Raw genomic sequence first — 22,607 nt, forward strand, 5'->3', positions numbered from 1 at the left:
ATTCCACACTGCTTTCAAAGAAGAAGCAGTACAGTTGGTTCATTTGATAGCTTAAATGGGGCCAAATCTTACTACTAGAAGAATATGAAACTTCCAGTGGTAAGATTTGGCCTGTCAAAATAAGGCAAAGTTATTTAGTTTCACTGCTATTACCTAGTTATCAGCGTTTGAAGAGCAACAGGAAATACTTTAAACCATCCCTGACATTCTATATGTGGGTAGCTCATTAAAAACACAAACTACACATTTCCAAATCATCCTCCTATTCCATTTTTTAAACAATGTGCCATTTTCTGCTAAATGTTTTCAGGGTTAGTTTAACTAATATCCTCCAACTGGGGCTTCATTTTACATTTTAGCCCAGAAACTAAGAGGTGACTCTTCCTCCTACGTGTGAAAACTTAAAGAAGCACAATCCAGACACGAGGTGTGTTGCAAGAGGCTCAGAGAAATTCCACACTATCAGGGGGGAGGGGGGCATGAATGGGAACACAAAAATTGCCCAATGTGGACTGAGCTTACTTAATGGTTAATAATCCTGACAGGATTTGCAGGGAGGTGGAAAAACAAGGAGATTTCCTTCCCATCCCCTCCTTTTAGTTTTGACACCTATGGAAATAAATTGCTGAATTGAATGAATCCTTAATATGACCTAGAAGGGAACCTCATGTTGTTCTGTTCTTGGATTTTCCCCAAAACAGCAAGTGAAGAGTGCTGAATAATACAACCACGTATTGATTCCCCCTTCCATTTCAGAATCATCAAGCAATAACCTGCATATGTGAAGGATCTCATCCAAACTGAAGATTGCAGTTCAATCTACAATATTCTACAGACACAACTTTCAGCGCAAAGAAAGTGCTTTTGCGGCTTTCTGTTGTATTAATGAATGCACACATTTGGTTGCAGGAACACAAATTATGAGCAATAAAGCGATTAGGGAATCCAGTGACGCACAGGTATGAGTGAGTTGGCTTCAGTTCACCATTAGCGTCTCTGGCATTGCTTGCTTCATCTGCAGATTAATTGATTCTATATAGAGATAGATTGCTCATTTCAGTATTCCCCTAGCATTATCCTCTTATTTTTAGACAGAAAAAAAATGAACAAATATTTCTCTAGGGTAAAATATGCAGCAGTTATCCTCTGGAGAATGTAGTCTAAGAAAATATATATTTATATTACTGCGAGCAGCTGAGTAGTAATTCTTCTCTAATGCTCGTTTTTTCATTTTATTGGAATTTACAACAAGAGGAACAATTAAGGGTAATCTCTAATAGAAAAGAATAGTAATCTGTAATTTAAGGCAAGTCCTATTGTTTCATAAATTACGTATACATCATTACTTCTTTCATGCAGAAAAAAACACTTTGTATGTGTAATATATGTTTATTCTTATTAAAAATTTTCTTTCCATTGACCATACTTTTAATTCTACTTTAAAGGTGACATTTGAATTAATTTAGAAAATGTAAGGTGAGCATACTAATGACTTTTGCTACAATAGAAAAACTCTAAAGGAAGAACAAAATATTATATGCTTACAGATACAGGGAGAACACTATGCCTCGGGAGATATTCTCTGCTTGGCTTGCCACGTAAAACAAGATTATATACATTTAGAAACAAAAAAAGATTATAGATGGTAAACAACTCTGTCAATAATTGCCAGGATAGACAAATCGTGTGGTAATAAATGCTGGAAACGCCATGAGGCAGAAGAAATATTTTACCGTATGTGGTAGACATGTAAAAAAAAAACCTCAGAAGTACTGGAAAGAAATATACAGCACTATTTAGAGAATTTTAGAAATCAAATTTGAAATGAAACCACAATTCCTCTTACTAGGCATACTTTCAAAACATATTTACAAAAATTAATCACAACTTACTAAGATAAGCCAAGGATAAACCTAGCACAACAATGGAAAAGAAATACATTACTGATATCAGACTGAGAAATTAAACTTGGAACACATGCAGTAATGGCAAAATTAATAGTATATATTCACAACAGAAGTTTAACCAAATTTAAGCAAAAATGGTTTTCATACATACTACGTATTATGCAGCAGTATTTAGAATATGGTTTTAAGAGGGAAAAACTGAACTGAAGAACTGAAATCAGAAATATACAAATTTTTAAATGTTTCTAAATATTGTACATCAGTTGGCGTACATCAAAGGGAAAGTTAGAAACTAATATTTATCTATAATGTTTGTAGTACTTTTTCTTCTTTCTTTCTTCCTTTCTTTGAAATTTTAAAATAACAAATCATTGAAATGTTGGCACTCAGCTCAGAGATTCAAATCCTTTCTCATATTGTTAAAATAATTTAATGTCCTTTTTTTTAATGGTTAAGTTCTCATCAACAATATACTGAGCGCTAACTGTAGTATCCCAGGAATTCCTTTGTCCATTTACTGATATTATATTTCTGTATTAAGCTTTTTTTCTTTCTTCTTTTCTTTTCTCTGTTCACTTGTTTGCTCTTTTTTTCTTTCTTCTTTTAAAAATGATAAATACATAAATTAAAAAGAAACAAAAATGAACAGGGGCACTACTACCATTGCTATTATCTAAACCTGCCAGTTTCCCACTTGCAATTATTCTTTGGACAAGGTAAACAAGCTGAAGATTAAGGTTCAAACTCAGGTAAGAATCAATAAAGCAACGTTAAAAAACAAAACTATAAAACAAAGCAACTATTCCAAAAAAAATAGATCTAGAAATTAAAAACACAAGGCTAATACAGAGAATCATACACATAGAAATAAAATAATTGTACAAATTTCTACAAAGATGGTAGAAATTTTATGCTATTTATGATATATCTGACAAGGAACATTGGGCTATAATAGCAGGAAAGTCTGTGACTATTCCCCATTTTTTTATCTGGGTAAAAAATAGATATATATCAGACATAATTCCCAAAATCAATATTATGTAGGCAAAGTTAGGAATTTGGAAACGACTGTTTCTAGTTGTTACTCCAACAAAATCCCTTAAAAATAGTTGGAGAGAAAGAAAAAGGGATGTGAGCAAGAAGAGCCGTGATCCTTCTTTTACCTGTACTGAAATAGTTATTGAATGCCAACATGCTTGGCAGAAAACATTTCCTTGAACAAAATGGACCTCATCAAGCCATTCAGTCTTGGTTTGTAAAGCAAAGTTATTATTTCAAGTTTAAAATTTCATATATTAGTGGCTTGACAATGAAGATATTGAAGTGGCTGGTAGCTTCTGCCTTTTAAGACTGACTATCAACAGTAAAGGAACCAGCAGTCAAGAAATATGTGGGATCGTGGGAATCAATGGCTATTATCCTTCATGGCCATGTGATTGCCTCGGTCAGCCATCTGCTGGGAGACTAGTGGGCTTCCTTGGGCAGTTGATTGGCCATAGTGAGAACAGACTGCTGGATTAGATGGGCCAGGGGTCCAATCCAGCAGGGCACTAATTATTCTTATGCTCTAAGCATGCCACAGACTAGCACTTGGTAGACTAGCAATAAAGACCTTGGAAAAGAACTTCAGATACTGTGACATGTCTATTCCTACACAGATCAGAACTGTACAGGCAATGATTTCCCTTGCAACTTCTGTGGAAGTGAAAGTTGGCATTGGAAGATGCAAGACAGAAAGAGTATTGATGCTTTGGTGTTGGATAGCCAAGAAAACAAACAAAGGATCATAGAATAAATCAATTAGAGTTCTCACTTGAGATACAAATGACTGTCTTAAATTATCATATTTTAGATGCATTGTACATCTCCTCCCTGAGAAGTCCAAAATTATGGAAAGGTGAAAAGAAAGAGAAGAAAAAGGATAGACTTACTGGGAATTGTGCAGCATATAAATTTAAATGATGATGATGATGATGATGATGATGATGATGATGATGATGATGATGATGATGGAAGCCCTGAAGGTTTCCATCAGATTTCCTGGAGAAAATTTATGGGGTCATTCAAAGTCAACACTGACCTGATGGCACATGATCAATCAACCAATACAAATGGCATAAATTCTTAGGGTTGTGAGATGTTATCATGTACTTGCAGTATAACTCAAATTACTGGGTAGGGGGCTTGCTGTATGTTAGCATCAATATTTTAGGTTCACTGAATTTTTCATTGGAACTTATTTTTGCTATGAATAATGAATACAGCCTCATATTTATACACTGTTTAGCTGTCATGAGATTGTGGCATTAAGGTCATTTATTATGTATAAATCTGGTATTCCTGATTTTTTCCCCTTGTTATCTTATGAAATATAGTTTTCTAATAACACATTCCATTATTTTTTTAGTGATTTTTACTCTCAAGTCTCCCCTTCTCCCCAATCCCTATATTTCCCAATACACTGTATTTTCTATATCCCTCTGATTCATCATTCCAGGCTAAGTTCTGCTGGAAAGCTTCTAAGTATATGGTGTGGCAATATTGTTTGGAAGAGAGAGAATATGAATTATGCAATTGCCAGAGCACGACTGCCAAAAGAGAGTTTCTTTTGTTAGATACTAGCATTTCATGTACTAGTTCAACTATTTTTTAAGTCTGTCACATACCATAGTGACCCAAACTTGGTGCCCTCTAGAATTACAAGACTTGGCCCTGCTGGTTGGAAATTCTGAGCCCTGTGGTCTCAAAACATCTGGAGGTCATCAGGTGAGCCAGACAACTGTTTCGTCTTAGTATTTTCAATCTCCTTTGAACACAGTGGGCCGCTGGAGCCTCATGGTCTCAGCTGCACAATCTGTGTATTCTTAAAACAGAGATTCCAGGGGTTGAATTTGAAATGTATTCCTTTGTAGACCTATAACCCTTGCAAAGCAAGAAATTTAAAATTAGCACAGACAAGAGGATTGCTGAAAGAGTCCAAACCCAGGGGACCACTGCCAGTCAGAGTAAATGTTCCTAAACTTGATGCTGTCCTTGTACATTAAGACTGAAATTGCCCATCCCTTTTTTGCCAGTCCCATGCTTTAAACTGACATTATTGGTTTGTTGAGCTGAATTTAATTTTAAACTGAACTCAAGTTCTTACGCCATTTAGCATGTCCCTGTTATTGCTGTTTTGTATGTCTTCATTGCACCCACAGAGAGATTCTTTTTAATAAAGATCCGCTAAAAAGGGTTACCAAATAATTAAAGTCAAACATATTTGGAGAACTCCACATTTGGGAATGCTGGGGTAGGCAATGCTACAGTGCAAGGATCAATTTTCAACAAGTCAATAAAGTCAGTCAATTTTATTTCACTCGATGATCAGTAAGTTACGTAAAGCATAATTAAAAAGAAAAAACAACATTGTTCAGACTTGCATCAGCTATTGCCTCGTTTTCACTGTGGCAACACAAAATGTAGCTACTGTATGGGTGAAAGGTCTGAGAGAAGGATATTCACATAGTCATTATTTACAGTAGCAATGATGAACTATTTCTCTTTCCAGATCCACCCAGTCAACCAGGTTTTAGAATACCTATCCTGCAGAAGTGCAGAAGGAAAGATGTTATTTAGGTTTTCTTAATACTTTCATGATAGATAGATGACAGACTGATGGATCAATAGATAGAGAGAGAGTAGATAGATAGATGATAGATTGATATCTCTTTCCAATTTCTGGGAATCTATTTTAAACCTTATTTTCAGAATTACCTTTGGTTGAATCATCTTCAATAGGTTGCTTGAATAAAGTGATATCTTTAAAAGTGCAAAGAAATAACACCACCTTGTCATGCTCATTTCTTATCGGTGCAATTTGCATGTAAAACCAAACAGGTGTTCCTGGAATTGAAAAATAAATAAATAAAGCACACATCACATGGAGAGCAAAAAAGGAGTAGGAAAGCAGGCTCATCATTATAATGATCACTTATTATGTTTAGAATGAGCTGTTATTGCAGTGAAAGGCATTTGTCCCTGAAATAAATAGGACTTAACCATTCTTAACTTTGGGCAAATGACCGTTGTAGTGTGTTTGATCTAAGAAAATGGCCTTCATTTGGAAATCTGCAAAAAGAAGGGTCTGTAAACATGGGTAGTAACTACACCGGTGCCTTTCCCCCTCTTCTCTCCCTTTTCTGTTTCATTCTTGAATCTTTGCTTCCAGGATCTTGCTTCTACTCTGGGGCATCTGGAGGGTCAAAAAAGTCAAGATGGTGACCACAACCACACAATCAAGCCCCTCCCCCATTTTAGTGTGTACATTGCATATATGGTACATGTTAAAAAGGGATAGAGCTTTGATTGCATGGTCACAACTGCCATCATGACTTTTTTGACACCCTGTCCCCTAGTGGATCCTCTTGCTTCTAGATGTCATAATCTGGGCCCCTTTTTGTTTAGTGGAAGTTTCCATGTTGGTTGCATGGCATATAAATCAGTGTGAGATAGAAGGTGGGGCTGGAATATCTCCAAGGCTGGCAGGGGAATTCTGGGAGTTGAAGTCCACATATCTTCAAGTTGCCAAGGTTGAGAAACATTGGGCTAGAGAGAATGTGAAGAGCATGGTTTCTGGAATTCCTTCCAGTTTCTTAATAGCTTTACTTTGGTGATATGATTATGAGGGAGGGGAGTTAAGAATGAAGCCGCCAACTGCATTCTGAACTGCTGATCAACTACCTCTCCCAAAGGGATGCATTGGGGGGGGGTCTTCCTGTGTTTTTTTTTTCCCCCTTTGCAGCTCCCAACTGGATCTGACCCATTTTCAGACTCACTTTTTCTTTTGCCAGCTCCTTCCCCAACCAAATATGATCCCATTTGATTCTATGTCCAGACAATTATCCTTCTTATGGACAGAGAGATAAAGTTCCAGGTCCCTTTACATAAGTTCTTTCCAATTTTCCATTGGGTTGGGAGAAATAAAAAGAGGAGGCAACTGTAATTTGACATCAAGAACATACTGAGATTCAAGATTTAAGATGTATTATACACATTTGTGTTTGAGAGAGGGCTGGTGTACATGTGATGAGGCAGGCAGGCAGGCAGGCAGGCAGGCAGGCAGGCAGGCAGGAAGGAAGGAAGGAAGGAAGGAAGGAAGGAAGGAAGGAAGGAAGGAAGGAAGGAAGGAAGGAAATTCTTACCAAAATAAGATCTAAAGAAAATTGCCATTCACTCCTAGCTCTGGCTGTTTTACCCTTCTCTCTGATTTCAGCATCTCAGCACTGCAGCCAAAAGAGCCAATTTGCTGTAGTGGCTAAGATTGTGCTAGATTTGAAACTGGGAGATTGTGAGTTCTAGTCGTTTACAAAGATGAGAGATTTAAATTTCATAAGCAACTTCAGTAACCTGCAACATGCATTGCTGAGCTGTATAACTGCATAATTATCTAAAGATTGCAATTTGGGGAAACTTTTAGAAGAGATATTGAGAAATTGCCTTGGGTTTATGATAAAGCACTCAACAGAAACTCTTGTCAACCAAAAGTAACAGCATTAGCCAATGAAATTGCATCACTATAAATCACATTAATCAAAAAGACACCAACTAACATAATACTACCCACTTCAAGCAGACTGAAAATTCTGGGCAGCGAGTTCATCAGAATATAAGAAATGCAGCCTCCACAATGTCTGCAGATAGGACCAGATATGCCAATTCTTGCTTAGGCTGTGGAGAGTTACAGCAACACTTTGTAAGCAGTTCAAAAATCTGAAAGGCAGATTTGCAAGAAAAATGGCCACCCTGAACAAGAATGCTATTCAAGATCCAAGGAATTGTACTAAGCAGTAGCATCACTTAGTTTCACATGAATGTTATTGTTCATGAAATAATGAAAGTCAGCAGCTATATCATGTTTAAAATGTTAAAGGAGTTCATGAAATAATGAAAGTCAGCAGCTATATCATGTTTAAAATGTTAAAGGAGTGTCAAGATGATGCAGAGTTTGTAACAGTATTCATTAAGGAGCAGGAGTGGGAGATGAAAGCTAATTCTATGTCTATCCATAATCAACAAGGACATATTCTGTCACATATTTTCACAGGCACTTCCTTCCGAGTTGTTGAGATCTTTGTTTTTTCTGTGTCTACAACAGAAAGAAAGTTCATCCTCCTGGAAGTTGAAGTGTGGATGTGCAGTATAGTTCTTTCCAAAGAAAACTTCTAATCATTGTTTAAAATTATTTAGAAAAGGAACTAAAAATATTTTATTAACTGGTTCTTACCTCTAAAAATCAGTGTCTGAGGGAGACACACCATTACCATCAGCTAACAGAAGTAGATTTTCGAAAGTATTCTCTGGGAAACTGGGAGTCTACAAAAGGAAGCCATTGCCATTTCATTTGGAAACTCCTTATTGACTTTGTGGGACTGTTTCAGGCAAAGGATTCTCTGAATGTTGTGGACTCTTATTCAAAATAGCTTGGATGCGTTTTTAGTGGCAAACAGTTACTCTTTGCCTAACAACAGGAGTCAGTTCTGCTGAGACTCAGATGAGGTGATGGCTAAAAACTCATCTTGATTATCTCTATCTACATCTGAGGATTTCCAAAACAGAAAGGAACATACTGTATATACTATTCTATTAGCTGCTATCTCCATTTATGTTAAATGACAAATCATTTCAGGGGACTATGGAGTTAGAGAGTATTTTCCTTCCACTATCACTGAGGTGTTGGGACCAGTGTCATACAAAATGCAATGTGCTGTGTTTGGCCAGTAAGGCATTGTCCTCTTGCTTAGCTGAGGAGACTTCTTCCTAGTGTAAATTGGACATAACATGCTCACCAGAAGCATAATTTCCAAAGCACCTGGGAGTTGATGTAACTATTACACTTCTTCAGATATCACTAAAGCCAGTTCATAAGAAGTCCAATCATTGCTTTTTCCTTTCAGCAGTTATTCAGCAAATGGGGGCCATCTAGACATGTGAGGATTGCAACTCCTACAATTCCCAGCCTTCTTTTCATTCTGAGTTGGAAAAGAACTTTTGAGCACTCAACTTGTACAGCATAAGGAGGGAGGCAAGTCCACATCCTGAACTATTTGCAAATAGCAGCAACCTCATGAAGTTCTGTCATCCTGGTCTATTTGCATCAAATCAGATGGGTAAACATGTGTGGCAGGAAAGTGAGACCTTCCAATTTTTATAGACCACCGATGGGACATGGATTCTCATCTGGAGTGCAATGCTTTGGTGAAAACATTGGATGAGACCTGGCTTCGAATCACCATTCTTGCGTAAAATTCAAAATGCAACCTCGGCCAGTTCATATATCACCCTTTTTTCAAAGAGTGAATACTCTTTGAAAAAAGAGTGATATATATCTATACTATCTGCCCAGATATTGATTATATAATTCCTTATGTGGAATACATTATTAGTCTAATAGTATTAACGAAGTGCCAGATTTGATCAATCAATTGAAGTATATATAATTAATTGACTAAGAAGTCTCTAATAGATATCAGCCATAAAATAGACTGATGTCCTTCATTGCCTTTTCCTAGAATTTCTTATTTTAGGTAGCCGGAGACCATGCCCTGCTTCTTTTACCTTGATTTATGATTAGAGTATGGTTCCTTGGATTTATTACTATAGTACTCCAATAATAACAAAAATAAAGAGGCCTGCCAGGAAATACTAGCAAGAAACCCTCTTGATCAAGGCATGCCATTCTAATACCCTCAGTCCAGTTTTCCTCCCAAAGTCAGCCAGCATTCCATGATCATTGATCAACCTTTACTGTACTTTTTGCCCTTTTTGAGTCCCCCCAAATACTTTTTTTAACATTTTTGCAAACTTTGAGTTATCTTGAGCCTGATGGTACTTCCCTCTTGTGTGCAGTTTGTCTATGTGAGGATCACCAATAAGTATGCTACCAGTATACAGTAAATGGCCATTTCAAAGGCAACAAAGTCCACGTGGTTTCATATACGTACTGTTCTTCTTGTACAAGAGGATTTCAAAGCAATTTGATTCATAGTTGTCAAATGTCTGTCTGACTTTTTCAATCATTTTCTTGTCTGTGAGTTCCCCATACATAAAACTGGAGAAATGAGAGAGAGAGAGAGAGAGAGAGAGAGAGAGAGAGAGAAATAATTTGCTTCATGGTCAAAAATATACAATCTGACATCCTTACAGACATATGTATGGTTTAGATTGCAATATAATTGCAAACCATGTATACTTAACTATGATTTACACTTTGTATGGTTCATCATTTATAGTTGCAAAATTGTTATGAAAGCCTCTAAAAGCAAATGTAGGTGGCAGACTTTTTTGGTGGAGGAAAGATTTATATCACTCAGTGTAAGAGACATTCTTCTGGGCATACTTTGAACAATCCAGGGATGGAGGGACGGAGGGAGGGAAGGAAGGAGGGAGGGAGGGAAGGAAGGAAGGAAGGGATGGAGGGACGGAGGGAGGGAAGGAAGGAGGGAGGGAGGGAGGGAGGGAGGGAGGGAGGGTGACAGCATTCATCATTTTCTCAGCAGCCCCCACCTTTCATTTTAAATGCAGGGTTCAGAATGCTAAAAGTGACCATATCTTATCAGCTATATATTGATTTTTTTATCCTGCATTTTTACTGTTAAGAACAAATTCCAAAGCAGGATACAACTATTTATAATAAATACTTTAAATATAGTAAAAACTTCTAAAAATATTGCACATTTAAAGTCATAAGGCAGTTTAAAAACTCTGTGATGCAGAACATCAACGGCAAAGCAGAAAAGAAAGCAATGCAGTAGAAATTTAACCCAAAGTCTGCGTGATGGATATATCTTAAGCTGGCGCCCAAAGCTTACAAGGCTCTGTGCCAAACATAACACAACAGAAAGGAAATTCCAAAACCACCACATACACATACAGAAAAAGCTTCATCTTGCTAAATGGCACACTTTGGAAAGCAGATAGAGAAAACTCAACAAGTAATTCCAGCTCACTCTGATGTTTAATTTCCTTTGCCCAATATCACAAATATTAACAGCGTACAAATATGGGTAAGTAAGTAAATAATCTAAAGATATGTAATTAATTCACTTTCCTCAAATATTTATTCAAATATGTATTTAGGAGCAGAAAAAGTAAAATCATTTCATCAAACAATTTAAGTCTTGCTAACTGAATTTCCACTGATTTAGATGGATCTGTTTTGAGGATAGTTGTTGCTAACTGAAATGCCACTGAATAGCTCCAGCCTGTTTCTTTTCTTCCTTTTTTAAATTTCTCTCACCTTTTCTCTCTCTATTTTTTTCCCTTTTAAAAAAAAAAAAATCTGTGGAAATCACTGCTGTGGCTTCTATGACCTTTCCTGGCAGCAGACATTTCCCTTCAGATTATTCTGGAACAATAACACAGCAGCAGAAACCAATAGCCACTGAAACCAGTTCTCCATTTGCTGTCTCCAGAAAAAGATTCCACCCTAATATTATCTGAATGTGGAATGCAGCAGGTATAAATGGGAGCATTGAAAAGCATACTTAGTCATCTTGACTTCTTTGTCCATGCATTTCTTTTCAGTCTGGATGGAAATGAAAACTGATGAGCTTCATTTAGTTCTGTGTTTCATTCATTATTAAATGCATGCAGATTTATTAAAATGTAATATAATTGGTTCTTGGGCAACCATTCCTATACTAACCTTCCCCAGTTTGATGTCTTCCAGATATATTTGCTGCTTAGAAATTATTACTGTTTAAATATTTAAAGTGCTTCAGAAGTTGCTCTGGGAAAATTTTTGTTTTGAAGAATAGTTATCAATTTTATATCATAATCACAGTAATAAGATAAATCCCAAACATTCTCAGATAGTATAATTGTAGAATTATCACATCTGGAGAACACTAGGTTGAGAAAGTTTTCCTTTATTGTGGTGATTATGAATTTCCACAACAAGGATGGATCTTCCCTGAACCAACCAAAGCAATCCATTGAGACTCACCTGCAAGTGCTACTTTTCTGCATGACGTCAGCTCGATGGTATCCAGAGAGTTTACAGAAACCGTCATTACTATAAACTACAGGCCAATCCACAATCTGAGCATTGCCCAATAAAAAACTTGATTCTGAAATGAAAGAAAGAAAGCAAGCAAAATTAACTTCCTCATATAAAGAAATCATCCCAACGATCGATGGTAGCACTCTAGAACAGTGTTTCTTAACCTCAACAACTTTAAGATGTGTGGACTTCAACTCCCAGATTTCTTAAAGTTGCTGAGGTTGAGAAACACTGCTTAGAAGAACCATTGTTGGTGCCTACATATAGTTCTGGAAGATATTATTCAAGGCAATAAAAAGTGAAATCCATGATAAAATGTTGCAACATGGAATGCTCATGTTCAGAATTCAAGCAAGCTGCACCCTTCTCCTGTGTACTCCATTCCATTCCCTTCCACCTCATTTTTCCATTCCCATCTCCAACAGCCCATCAACATTCTCAGTCTCTGAAGATGCTGTTTTGAGGTTTAATTCCCTTTGATATTCTTTTTTAACTTAACTTAGTTGTGGGGAGGCAATATTTCTACATATTCAAACTTGCTTATCCCTTCTTTTTATGTACGGAAAAGGCTGTTTGGATTACATATGGGTTAGAATTTAACGGATGAGTTTGTTATCAGTCCAGTCTGTCGGTAATGTTAAGAAGATAATTGTGAGCATAGGATGAACCATGGAGTAACTGCTCCCAGCAGCCACCTGTTAGAGGCAGGACACCGTTAACATAACAATTTTGAAGAAAAAATAAAAAGAGGCAGCAGCGGGAAAGAATAAAAATAAAATATTCCTGATTAGGGACTGATTGATTATGTGCCATCAAGTTAACCACATGATCAAGATTTTCTCCATGATGATCTGTCCCTAACCTGGTCCTTCAAGTCTTCCAATAGTGCACCCATCACCATTGTAACTCAGTCCACCCACCTTGCTGCTGGTCATCCTTTTCTTCTCTTTTCTCCCACCAATCCCACTGTTAGAGCCTTTCCCAGAGAGCTGGGTCTTCACATAACGTGTCCGAAGTAGGATAATTTGAGACTGGTAATTTGTGCCAAGTGAGAATTCTGGGTTGATTTGTTCTATAATTCATTTGTTTGTTGTCTAGGCTGTCCATGGTATTGTCAGGAGTTTTCTCTAACCCCAGATTTCAAAAGCACCAAGTGATGGAGGACTTGGATAAGGAGGTTCAAGGACAGAAGCATTTCCTCAGCCCACAGCCTGAGCCTGGGAAAGTGAAGAGGATGAGACTGGCACCACCCTAAGGAATTCATAGTGTTTAGTTGCAGGCTTTGGGAGTTTAGAATCAGTCTGGCGAGACTGATGTCAAGTTCAGCCCAAGAAACTCCACGAGACAGTACTGGAACAGCTCAGTTACTTTATTAGCTCGCACCTGCTAGACAGAATCTAACGCCACCAAATAATCAACAAAGCAATTTGAAGGTGGGAAGGAAAACATAGAAGCATGTTGAAGCATGCTCAAGGAGCCCTCAGTCTGAGAAATGAGGTGGTCCCATGAGCACTTGGGGTGAAGCAGCCTGTCTGTTCTACTACTTTATCCATATTACCATATGAATAAACAGGGCAGAAATGAGAATGGGAAATGTGTGAGAACATGCTATTGAGAATTGGACCTCTCATATAAATGGCATGTTCTTAATTCCTTAATCAAATAAAACTGGAGCAGGGGCTTCTCTGTTTTGGTCTCTTTCATTGAGGAACTTTGCTCTGGGAAATTTCCAGGGGAATGTTCCTCTGCTGATTTTTAGGAAGCAGGAGTCGGCTGTTTCTTCCGTGAGTTTTCTTCTTATGTTTGGAGTATAGCCAACTGCTCTCCTTTTCTCTTCAACTTACATTTCCTATCTATTTTTAAACTGTTGCTTTTTAATGGGATTTAGTTAGTCATTTTAAAAATGTTGGTTTTTTGTAAGCTGCCTCAGGGGACCCTTGGGAAAAAAGAAAAAAGTAGGCAGTGTGTGAAATTAGAATAAATGAATAAAATATAATAAAATTAACTACGTCAGATCATCAGCAAAGGAAGTCAAGGGGGAGAGGCCTGCTGCTAGAAAGTTGCACTGGTTTGAGCTAATGAAGCCAGCCCTGCATTGGGTTTTTGTTTTGTCCTTTGTTTCTTTCTCTCAATATATAGCAGATTAAGCATGTACGTATGCAGACTTAGGAATGAAAGTGCTTAGGCAGAGTAGCTTAGATTTCATACTCCGTCTTTCATTCAGCACTACTGGACTTTATAGTCTGTGTCCTCTCACTGGCTCCAATTCAGCCAAACGAGAATTGTCTCTTGCTTCAAGAAAATGTGGGTTATGCTTTTGAAAATGGTCCTCACATACAGTTTTTGCGCTGAAATTTAGCAGTCTTAGATGCTTCTCTCAGATACTTCCTCAGCCTTCTGGGATGGAGCATAGCCAGAGATTTGCCTGTAGCAGTTCTATCTACCCACCCCCATTTTGTGCCCTCCCAGTGTGTTAGCTGCAGGCTGGGGAAGGTTGAGTTGCCCTCTACCACTATGCAGACTAGAGAACTCTACTAAGAACAAATAACAGTTTAAATGAGGTAGAGAAAGCATGCAGAGCATCATTTGTGGAATTCCTGCCAGACCCTTAGTAATAGCTCTGCTTTGGGGGTCCTGTGACCAAAGGGGAGGGTGAGCTGACAGTGACAGAATCAGCAACATTCCAAGCAACTACCCAACTCCCTCTCCCGTAGGGGTGCCCTGGGAAAATATTTTGAGAATTTTATTTTCTATAGCCTCCAGCTGGATCTGGCCCATTTTCAAACTCTATCTTCTTTTTACCACCTTCTCTCCCACAGCAATTTTGGTCCCATTCCATTCTCTTTCATACAGAGACTCCCAAGCCACTTTACCTTTTTTTCTAAAACTCTCTTGGGTTGGAAATAATAAAAAAGGCTTGAAAAATCTAGTTCAGAGTTCCATAAGCTGGGCACCCTCCAGGTTTTTGGACTACAATACCCAGAATTCCAGAGCCAGCATAGCCACTGCTGAGATTTCTGGAAGGTGAAGTCCACACACCTGGAAAGTGTCCAGGTTGCGTAAGACTGATATAGTTCTTTCATTTTCAAGAGAACTAGCCTGGGAACAGCACTAGTAATTATCAATACCAGCTCAATTTTTTAAAAGGATGAAGAAACAGAGGAAATAAGAAATCCAGTTGGAAGTCAGCTAGAAAGAAGAATCAACAATTAGGTGAATGAAAAGAAATGCTTTGAAATATTAGCTACCAGAAGACATCGTCTTAAAGTATGGAATGGTTTGTAGAGTATGAGTTGCTTTTCTACTGATTTGTTCTGCCTTCATCTGTAGGGAAGAAGCTCCAAACTAGCATTTCTGTTGCCTTGCCTCCTTCCAAAATGTTGGAGATGATGTTTTGTCAAGAAGTAATGATAGGTTAAAGGCATTGTTCATTGAGAAAAAAAGCAGATCACTGTCTGCCTTTTTTAATGGATGTCATCCTCCTTTTGAGTTACACTGCCTCTGAAATAACTGAATCCTGCCAAATTATCCTTGGAATGAGATACAGGAGCCCCCTTAGATGTCAGGCTGAAGCTCCATCACCACAAGTGCTAGGGGATCAGTTTTGTTAAGAAAGGACATAGACATAGTTGTCCTATCATTTTCTAAAGTAAATGCTCACCAGGGTCCCAAACCCTTAGGAATTCCTCTGATCCTACCAAATCTTATCCCCAATGCACACTATTTTCATGACTCAAAAATGGCCTACAAATTACAGTGACAATTTCAATACAGTAGAGCTGAAGCCTAATTAAAGTGACAGGCACCCCTCACCTACTTCTTTGGCCAAAATATCTGATATTCAGAAGCACGACAGTTGTCATGCTGAATAGTCTTTTATGGACCAACTAAGCTTCCATGAATCAACTTAATAAGACATCAAGATGATTGCTGATGGAATTATCATGTGTATAAAACCATGGAGAAGTAGGCCCACCTCCTCCTCCATATAATGTCTCCCAACCCATTAATTTGGACATACAGGCATGTAATGTGGAATTTGCTGCATTTATGTGGATTCTTCCATGCGTTAGAACAGGAACCTGCAGATTTCAAAGTCTTGGGTGAAGCCCCTAGAGCCCTTCCAAAGCTGTTGTCAAACTGAAAATGTTACTGTGATGATCAGGGGAAGCTATTTAATACATGGGAAGTAATATTAACTATATTCAGTTCATTTAATGGAATGTTAATGAAATTAAATCACATTCCTTTTTTATCCTGGCTCAACCTACTTCCTCCCCACCGCCCCCCCACCGCCCCCAGCTTTACACAGTTTTACATGAACATGTCCATGAAATCACCAGGAACTGAGTTCAGTTCAAAAGTGACTCGACTTTACCATACCTTACAGCTCATGCTGTGACAAAAGTTGTGAACCCATCATTCATAAGTAGCTTGTGCAGGACTTTAAGCTGTGCAGGCAGGCCTCTGAAAGTATTGTAGGTTCTGTGGACCTACAACGCTGATATGCAGACTCAGTTCTATTTTGGCAGAGTCACAGAATGTTTTCAGCTAGAGAAGTTCTCATAAGATAAAGGATTTTTTTTAAAAAATGGAAATCAGATCCAGTTTGGAAGAATTTCTCCATTGGAGCGCACTAATATTATCCTGGCATCTCTAAGCAGACAACTGTGCATTTCTTCTAATAAAATAAAACTATCCTTTACAATAATCCCAGAAAATGCAGAGATCTTCCAGTGCCTGCAATTTGCACTGAGCCTAACAAACCTTGTGGAATTTGGTTAATAATTCAGGGATTAGCAGTCTGAGAAATTGTTGTTGTTGTTGTAATAGCTGGCAGAGTTCTGGCATTTGCCTTTCTGTTCCAGGCATTGGCACCAGTTCCAGGGTGTTCACAGAGGGGTATTAAAAGAGTCAAGATGGCAGTCACAATTGTGCAAACTGTGTCTCTTTTTAAAGTGCATGCATTCTTCTGAAGAGGAGAGGAGAGGAGAGGATTCATTGACAGATCTGCATGTGGATAACTGCTGTAATTAATACTAGACTGCCTACCAAAACTTGCCTTACTAAAAATATCAGTATTGTTAAAGTATTGGCATGCTGTAGATACAACAGCCCTGCTAAGTATATATGTATCCAAACTGTGAATTTTCTCAGCTTGGCAACAATTCTGAAGTTATTCTATCATCAGGCAAAGACACAGCAACAGTTAAATGGGTTTTTAAAAACTGCTCAGTTGAAATTTTATGTTGTTTTTTATGTGTTGTTCTGCTCGGTTGCTTGTCTAAGCACAACTTTATCTCTTTTAAATGGATAGTTTTATGAATCTGACTCTACACTGTCCAGATCACTTTGCTGATGGGTGAACTAAAAGGTTTTTTTTAAAACAACTTTTCAGCTAGATGCTTTACGTTTGTGCTTCAGTCTCTTTACAACTATAACACATCAGTCCCTACCTTATAAGACAAGTACAGTTTTCACCTACCCCACGGACGCTTAAAGCAATATAAGAATTTGTGTGTGTTTAACAGTGAAAGTTACATCATGATCAGAGCACACAGAAAACTAGATTATTCCTGGAAAGTTGGTAAAATAACCTTGTGGAATTATTTTCCTCTTTCTTAGAAATACCGGGGGGGGGGGGGAATCATCTTTTAATATTTGTATTGTCCTAGCATAAGGATTCATCCTGCATCCTCAAACAGGAAAAAGAAGACTGCTGAAGAAAAGGAGACAGCATCAAAGAGGTTTCTAAGAATTTTAAGAATAGAAACCAATCTAATTAAATACCCCTGTGATACAGCTGGAAAATGCAGTTTTTTTCTGGAAAAGAAGACATATTATTCAACTGTCCCAATCAACTCTTTATTGATCAGTTGAAAAGACCTGCCTCCAACCTACATTGGGGCAAACCTATATACTACTAAAATTCCATTGTCTGTTACTCTGTTTGTAACCTTCAACTAGGCAAAGCAATGCAACATAGGACGACAGTTTTTGAAGAAAGGTACCTCAGATGGGCTAACTTACAGAATGCGCCCAAAATCCAAGACCCATTATTCCTGTGGGATTGAAATTTGGCAAAGTTGTATCTGCTTCAGCACTACTGTGCTGCTGCACCGCCATGCTGTCACCATCACGTGATCGTCATTTCCAACACTCCCTGCCAGCTTCCCAAAGGAAAGTCAATGGAAAAGCTGGTAGGAAGTCAGAAGTCACTCCCACTCCCACTGTTTTTTTGCCCATGGTCATTCTGTTTCTCTGTTCAGGTAAGGAAATATCTCTGAAATGTGAACCCAACAAGTCACAGGTTGTCTAGTTGGTTCTAAATAGGAAATACTTGAGTTGCTGGAATTCTTGTAACCCCACCCCATTCTTCACAGTACATCCTGCTAAAGAACCCTGTGAGAATCATGCTTGAAAAAGAACCACTTTCCATTTTAGAAAAGTACTAAAAAGCCTGACACCAGTTCCCTAAGTTTGGGCTAATTCATCTTAAATGACAAACATAGCCTTTTAAGATTTGGACCCAGGTGTACATGGTTCATTTAGCATCCTCCTCTCCTTTCTTCTCATCACATCCTAAGTCAATGTATTTGTTTCTCCTTTTTTAGCCATTGAGGTATGTGACAAAGACAAAAATACTGAAAAAACTCTTAGGTTTATATTTCCACTGATTATTTTTACTGCACCTTTAGAGCACCTTACTATGGTCCCTCCTTAACCAACATTTTCCATTTGGGAAGTTACCCATGAAGCTAGAGGCCTGTAGAGAAGATACAGCCTATAAGTCTCACCTGTATTTACCCTGTACCTGTTCAACATTGCCTGGGAAATTAAAAGAGAAATTTAAGCCAAATATTCACAAGCAGGTTGCAAGGGGGAAGGAACTTTCATTCCTCACATGAGTGAACACTCTCCTCTCTATATCTCTGCATAAAAATAAGTCATTGGAGAGAAGACTAAATTCTTTTCCTTTGTCATTTAATGTTGGGGCAAGAGAGCAGAGGAATTAGCATGAGAAAGGAAATCAGAACCATTAAAAGATAAACATAAAACATGAGGTCTTTCTTCTTTCGAAAATGACTAAGACCTTATTTCTTTGGTAGTCTGGCTCTTAACAAACAAGTAAGGGAATCCTTGCCAGTTTGGGAAATTGCAGCATTCAAGGAACTCCATCTGCCGCAGCCAATTACAGAAAAACAGACCTCAGGTTGGCTCTGGGATGTGTACTTTCATTCTAATGTGATTTCTTCTACCTCCTCCAAGAAAGCTCTGCAGATCTGGATTTTAAGCTCCCAGTTTTGTATAGCCAAGCTGTCAAAATATTGTCAGCCATACACTTCGGTAACAGAGCACATGAAAACCAACAGCAATTCCTTCCTGTCAAAATACCTTTCCTGAGAGGCTCTTGGAAACTCTCAAGATGGGAGGAAAAAAGAATAGGTTAAATAGCACAATCCTATCTTTTAAATCCTCTCATTTAAATGGAAGCTTGGATGGGGGAACATCTGTATGTTACCTAAAAATAACACATTTCAATAATTGATCTCAAGGCCTACCACCAAGAAAACCACTAGTGAAATAGGTCAATCAGTTGTTCATGCAATATGTAATTATCTTCTTCTATTATTCACTAGCGCTATTGCTCAATTATTCTATTTCAGTGTTTTCTAGGTTGGTGGGCACATTAACACACAGTGCAACATCAGCCAGCTTCTTGTGAATTCTTTTTTCCACTGGCCAATGACAGCTCAGGAGATAACTGTGTAATTTAATTTATTGTTATATAGCATATTCCTATTGAAGCCTACTAATTGAGTGCACTAAGACTTTTTCCACTAATGCAATTGGATTTGCAAGCTTATAGGCTAAACAATATTCAGGTGTGGACATTCTAATACCTGAACATTCTAAACTTGTCATTATACTCATAGAACTATAAAAATCTAGAGTTGAAAGGAGCCATTTAGGCCATCAAGTCCAACTCCTGCTCATTGCAGGAATCCAAACTAAAGCATCCGGACAGATGGCTGCTTAGCCTCCACTGGAACATATTCAGTGAAAGTGAGCAAACCACCTTTCTGGTTAATAAATTTAGAGTCCTAATCCTAACTTAATCCATCTCCAAGATCTGGGGGAAAAATCATCCATTGCCTCTGATATCAGAAGAACTGCTCTGCTGGGATCAGATTACATGTCACTTTAGCTCAGTGTTCTGTTTGAATACTCATCAATCAATAGTAATGAGTGATATATTTTGAAGTATAGAAACCCAGGAGACTCCATAGTCTTAAGAGATCTAGGAAACATAGATATAGAGCTATAATATATAAAAATTAATTATCTATATAAAAATCCCCTCTCATTCCTATGGATTTTCCTCAATCTCGGGTCCTCTACCAGAGGTCTGGGAGTCTGAGGGTTCTGCACAGTATCTTAGCTGTTCCTAGCATTGCACTCTTCTGGACAGAGAGCTCTGATGTTGTTCCTGGGATCTGTTGGAGCCACTCTCCCAGCTTAGGCATCACAGCCCCGAGTGCTCCTACCACCACTAGGAGCATTTTGGCCTTTACTTTCCAAATCCTCTCTAAATCCTCTTTCAGGCCCTGGTACTTCTCCATCTTCTCACACTCCTTCTTCCTGATGTTGCTGTCACTTGGCATGGCTGCATCTATCACCACCACTGTCTTCTGGTCCTTGTCTACTACCACAGTGTCTGGTTGATTGGCCAGTACCTGTCTATTGGTCTAGATCTGTCCCACAGGATCTTAGCCCTGTTATTCTCCATGACCTTCTATGGAATCTCCCATCTGGAATTGGGAGGGTCTAGCCTGTACACTGTGCAGATGTTCCTATACACAATGCCAGCTACTTGGTTGTGCCATTCAGTGTATGCTGCTCCTGCCTGCAACTTACACCCTGCCACTGGTAGAATTTCCCAATGTCAGCCATCTCCGCTATCTGTCAATGGTACATCCCATGCAGGGTCTTGTCCTGCCATGGCACTTCCTCTGCTTGAATTTCCTCCCATGTCTGCTACTGCCTCAGGCATTCTCTCAGGAACTCGTCTTTGGGTGCCATCCTACCGATGTACTCCTGGATGCTCTGGGTTTCATCCAGGACAGTGGCTTTGACACTCACCAGACGCCACCCATCCTCTTTTTGGCTGGTATACAATCTCTGGGTGTTAGACTTGGGGTGGAAACTTCTGTACATTTTGAGGAGCTTCTGGGTCTTCACACTGGCAGCTCCATGTCCTCCTTTGGCCGGCTCACTATACTGGCAGGGTATTTGATGACTGGCAGGGTGTATGTGCCGATGGCATGGATCTTGTTCTTCCTATTGAGCTGCCTCTTCAGGACCTGTCTTATCCTTAACTTGGATGTTGCTGTCTTCCTTGCCTCATTGTGGTTCCCATGTGACTGTGGTATACCAAGATATTTGTAGCTGGTCTGTATGTCTGCTATGTGGCCCACTGGTAGTTCCACCCCATCAGTCTTAACTACCTTCCTTCTCTTTACTAGCATCTGGCTGCACTTCTCCAATCTGAATGACATCCCAGTGTCCTCACTGTAGATCTGTGTCAGGTGGATCAGCGAATTGACATCCCATTCACTTTTAGCATACAGCTTGATGTCATGTAAAGGAGGTGGCTGATGGTAGTTCCACTCTTGAACTTGTATCAGTATCCAGTCCTTGTGATTATCTGATTGAGGGGGTTAAAGCCTATGTGGAACAGCAGTGGGGATAGTGCATCACCTTGGTATATACTGCACTTGATGGCCACTTGTGTGAGCTGTCTTGAGTTGACTTCCAGTGTTGTCTTCCACAGTCCCACTGAGTTCTTGAGGAAGGTCCTTAGTGTCCTGTTGACTTTGTATAGCACCAGACATTCACAGATCCATGTTTAGGCTTTCCTGTAGTCAGTCCAGGCTGTGCTCAGATTGGTTTTTCTAGACATTGAATCTTGGGTGACTGCTCTATCTATGAGCCACTGGTGTTTTGAGCCTCTTGTGTTGAGACTCCATAGTCTTAAGAGACCCCGTAGGAGTCTCTTCCAGGAGACTCCATAGTCTTAAGAGATTTAGAAAATATAGATTCAGAGCTATCTATTATATATATAAATTATTTTTATATATAAATATCAGTAAAACCCAGACATTTGAAGCTAATCCACCAGAACGGACATCCAAAAATAACTTACTGATACACCAAACAATTCAATTATGTGTCTCGATGGCAATCCTATTTGCATAGGTTTTATTGAAAAACTCATTGAACAAATGGTTTTTAGTGAACTGATATGCCATCTTTAATTTTCAACTGCAAATGATCTTTCAAAATAGAAGTTTCCATTTAAACTTCTAGAAGGAAATAGGAAACTTATTTTTAAAAAGATAGAAGCTGTTTTTCCACTTGATTATTTTGTTCAGTCTCTGGCTTTCTCTATGCTGTTCTGTCAATAGCAACAGCCAAACCTGAAAGCCTCGTTATCACCTATTTCATATACCCGAGAATTCAATGGCCCTGCTGACTGAGATGAACTGCTCCTGGTCTCAGAAAAAGATGGAAGTTCCGCTCCTCTGTATTCACTGCCAATCAGAAGCTCCAGGAAAGCAAATAAACATATACCGCCACGTTCTTGTTTTCAGGAA

At 38.6% G+C, this 22,607-nt stretch overlaps 1 protein-coding gene across 1 annotated transcript in view; it reads right to left on the reverse strand.

Moving 5' to 3' along the window:
- KCNH5 (potassium voltage-gated channel subfamily H member 5) overlaps window positions 1-22,607 on the reverse strand; it is a 177,285-nt gene that overhangs the window by 143,778 nt on the left and 10,900 nt on the right. Inside the window, exons 2-4 of the mRNA XM_088149739.1 lie at window positions 11,893-12,016; window positions 9,890-9,996; window positions 5,664-5,792 (exon numbers count right to left, since the gene is read on the reverse strand). Coding sequence (XP_088005865.1) covers window positions 5,664-5,792; window positions 9,890-9,996; window positions 11,893-12,016 — 360 coding nt within the window. The remainder of the gene's footprint in view (window positions 1-5,663; window positions 5,793-9,889; window positions 9,997-11,892; window positions 12,017-22,607) is intronic.

The sequence above is a fragment of the Python bivittatus genome, unplaced genomic scaffold (assembly GCF_059951505.1).
Source record: "Python bivittatus isolate LINGU-HERP-01145 unplaced genomic scaffold, Pbiv_v1 ctg000580_np1212, whole genome shotgun sequence".
Lineage (NCBI taxonomy): Eukaryota > Metazoa > Chordata > Lepidosauria > Squamata > Pythonidae > Python > Python bivittatus.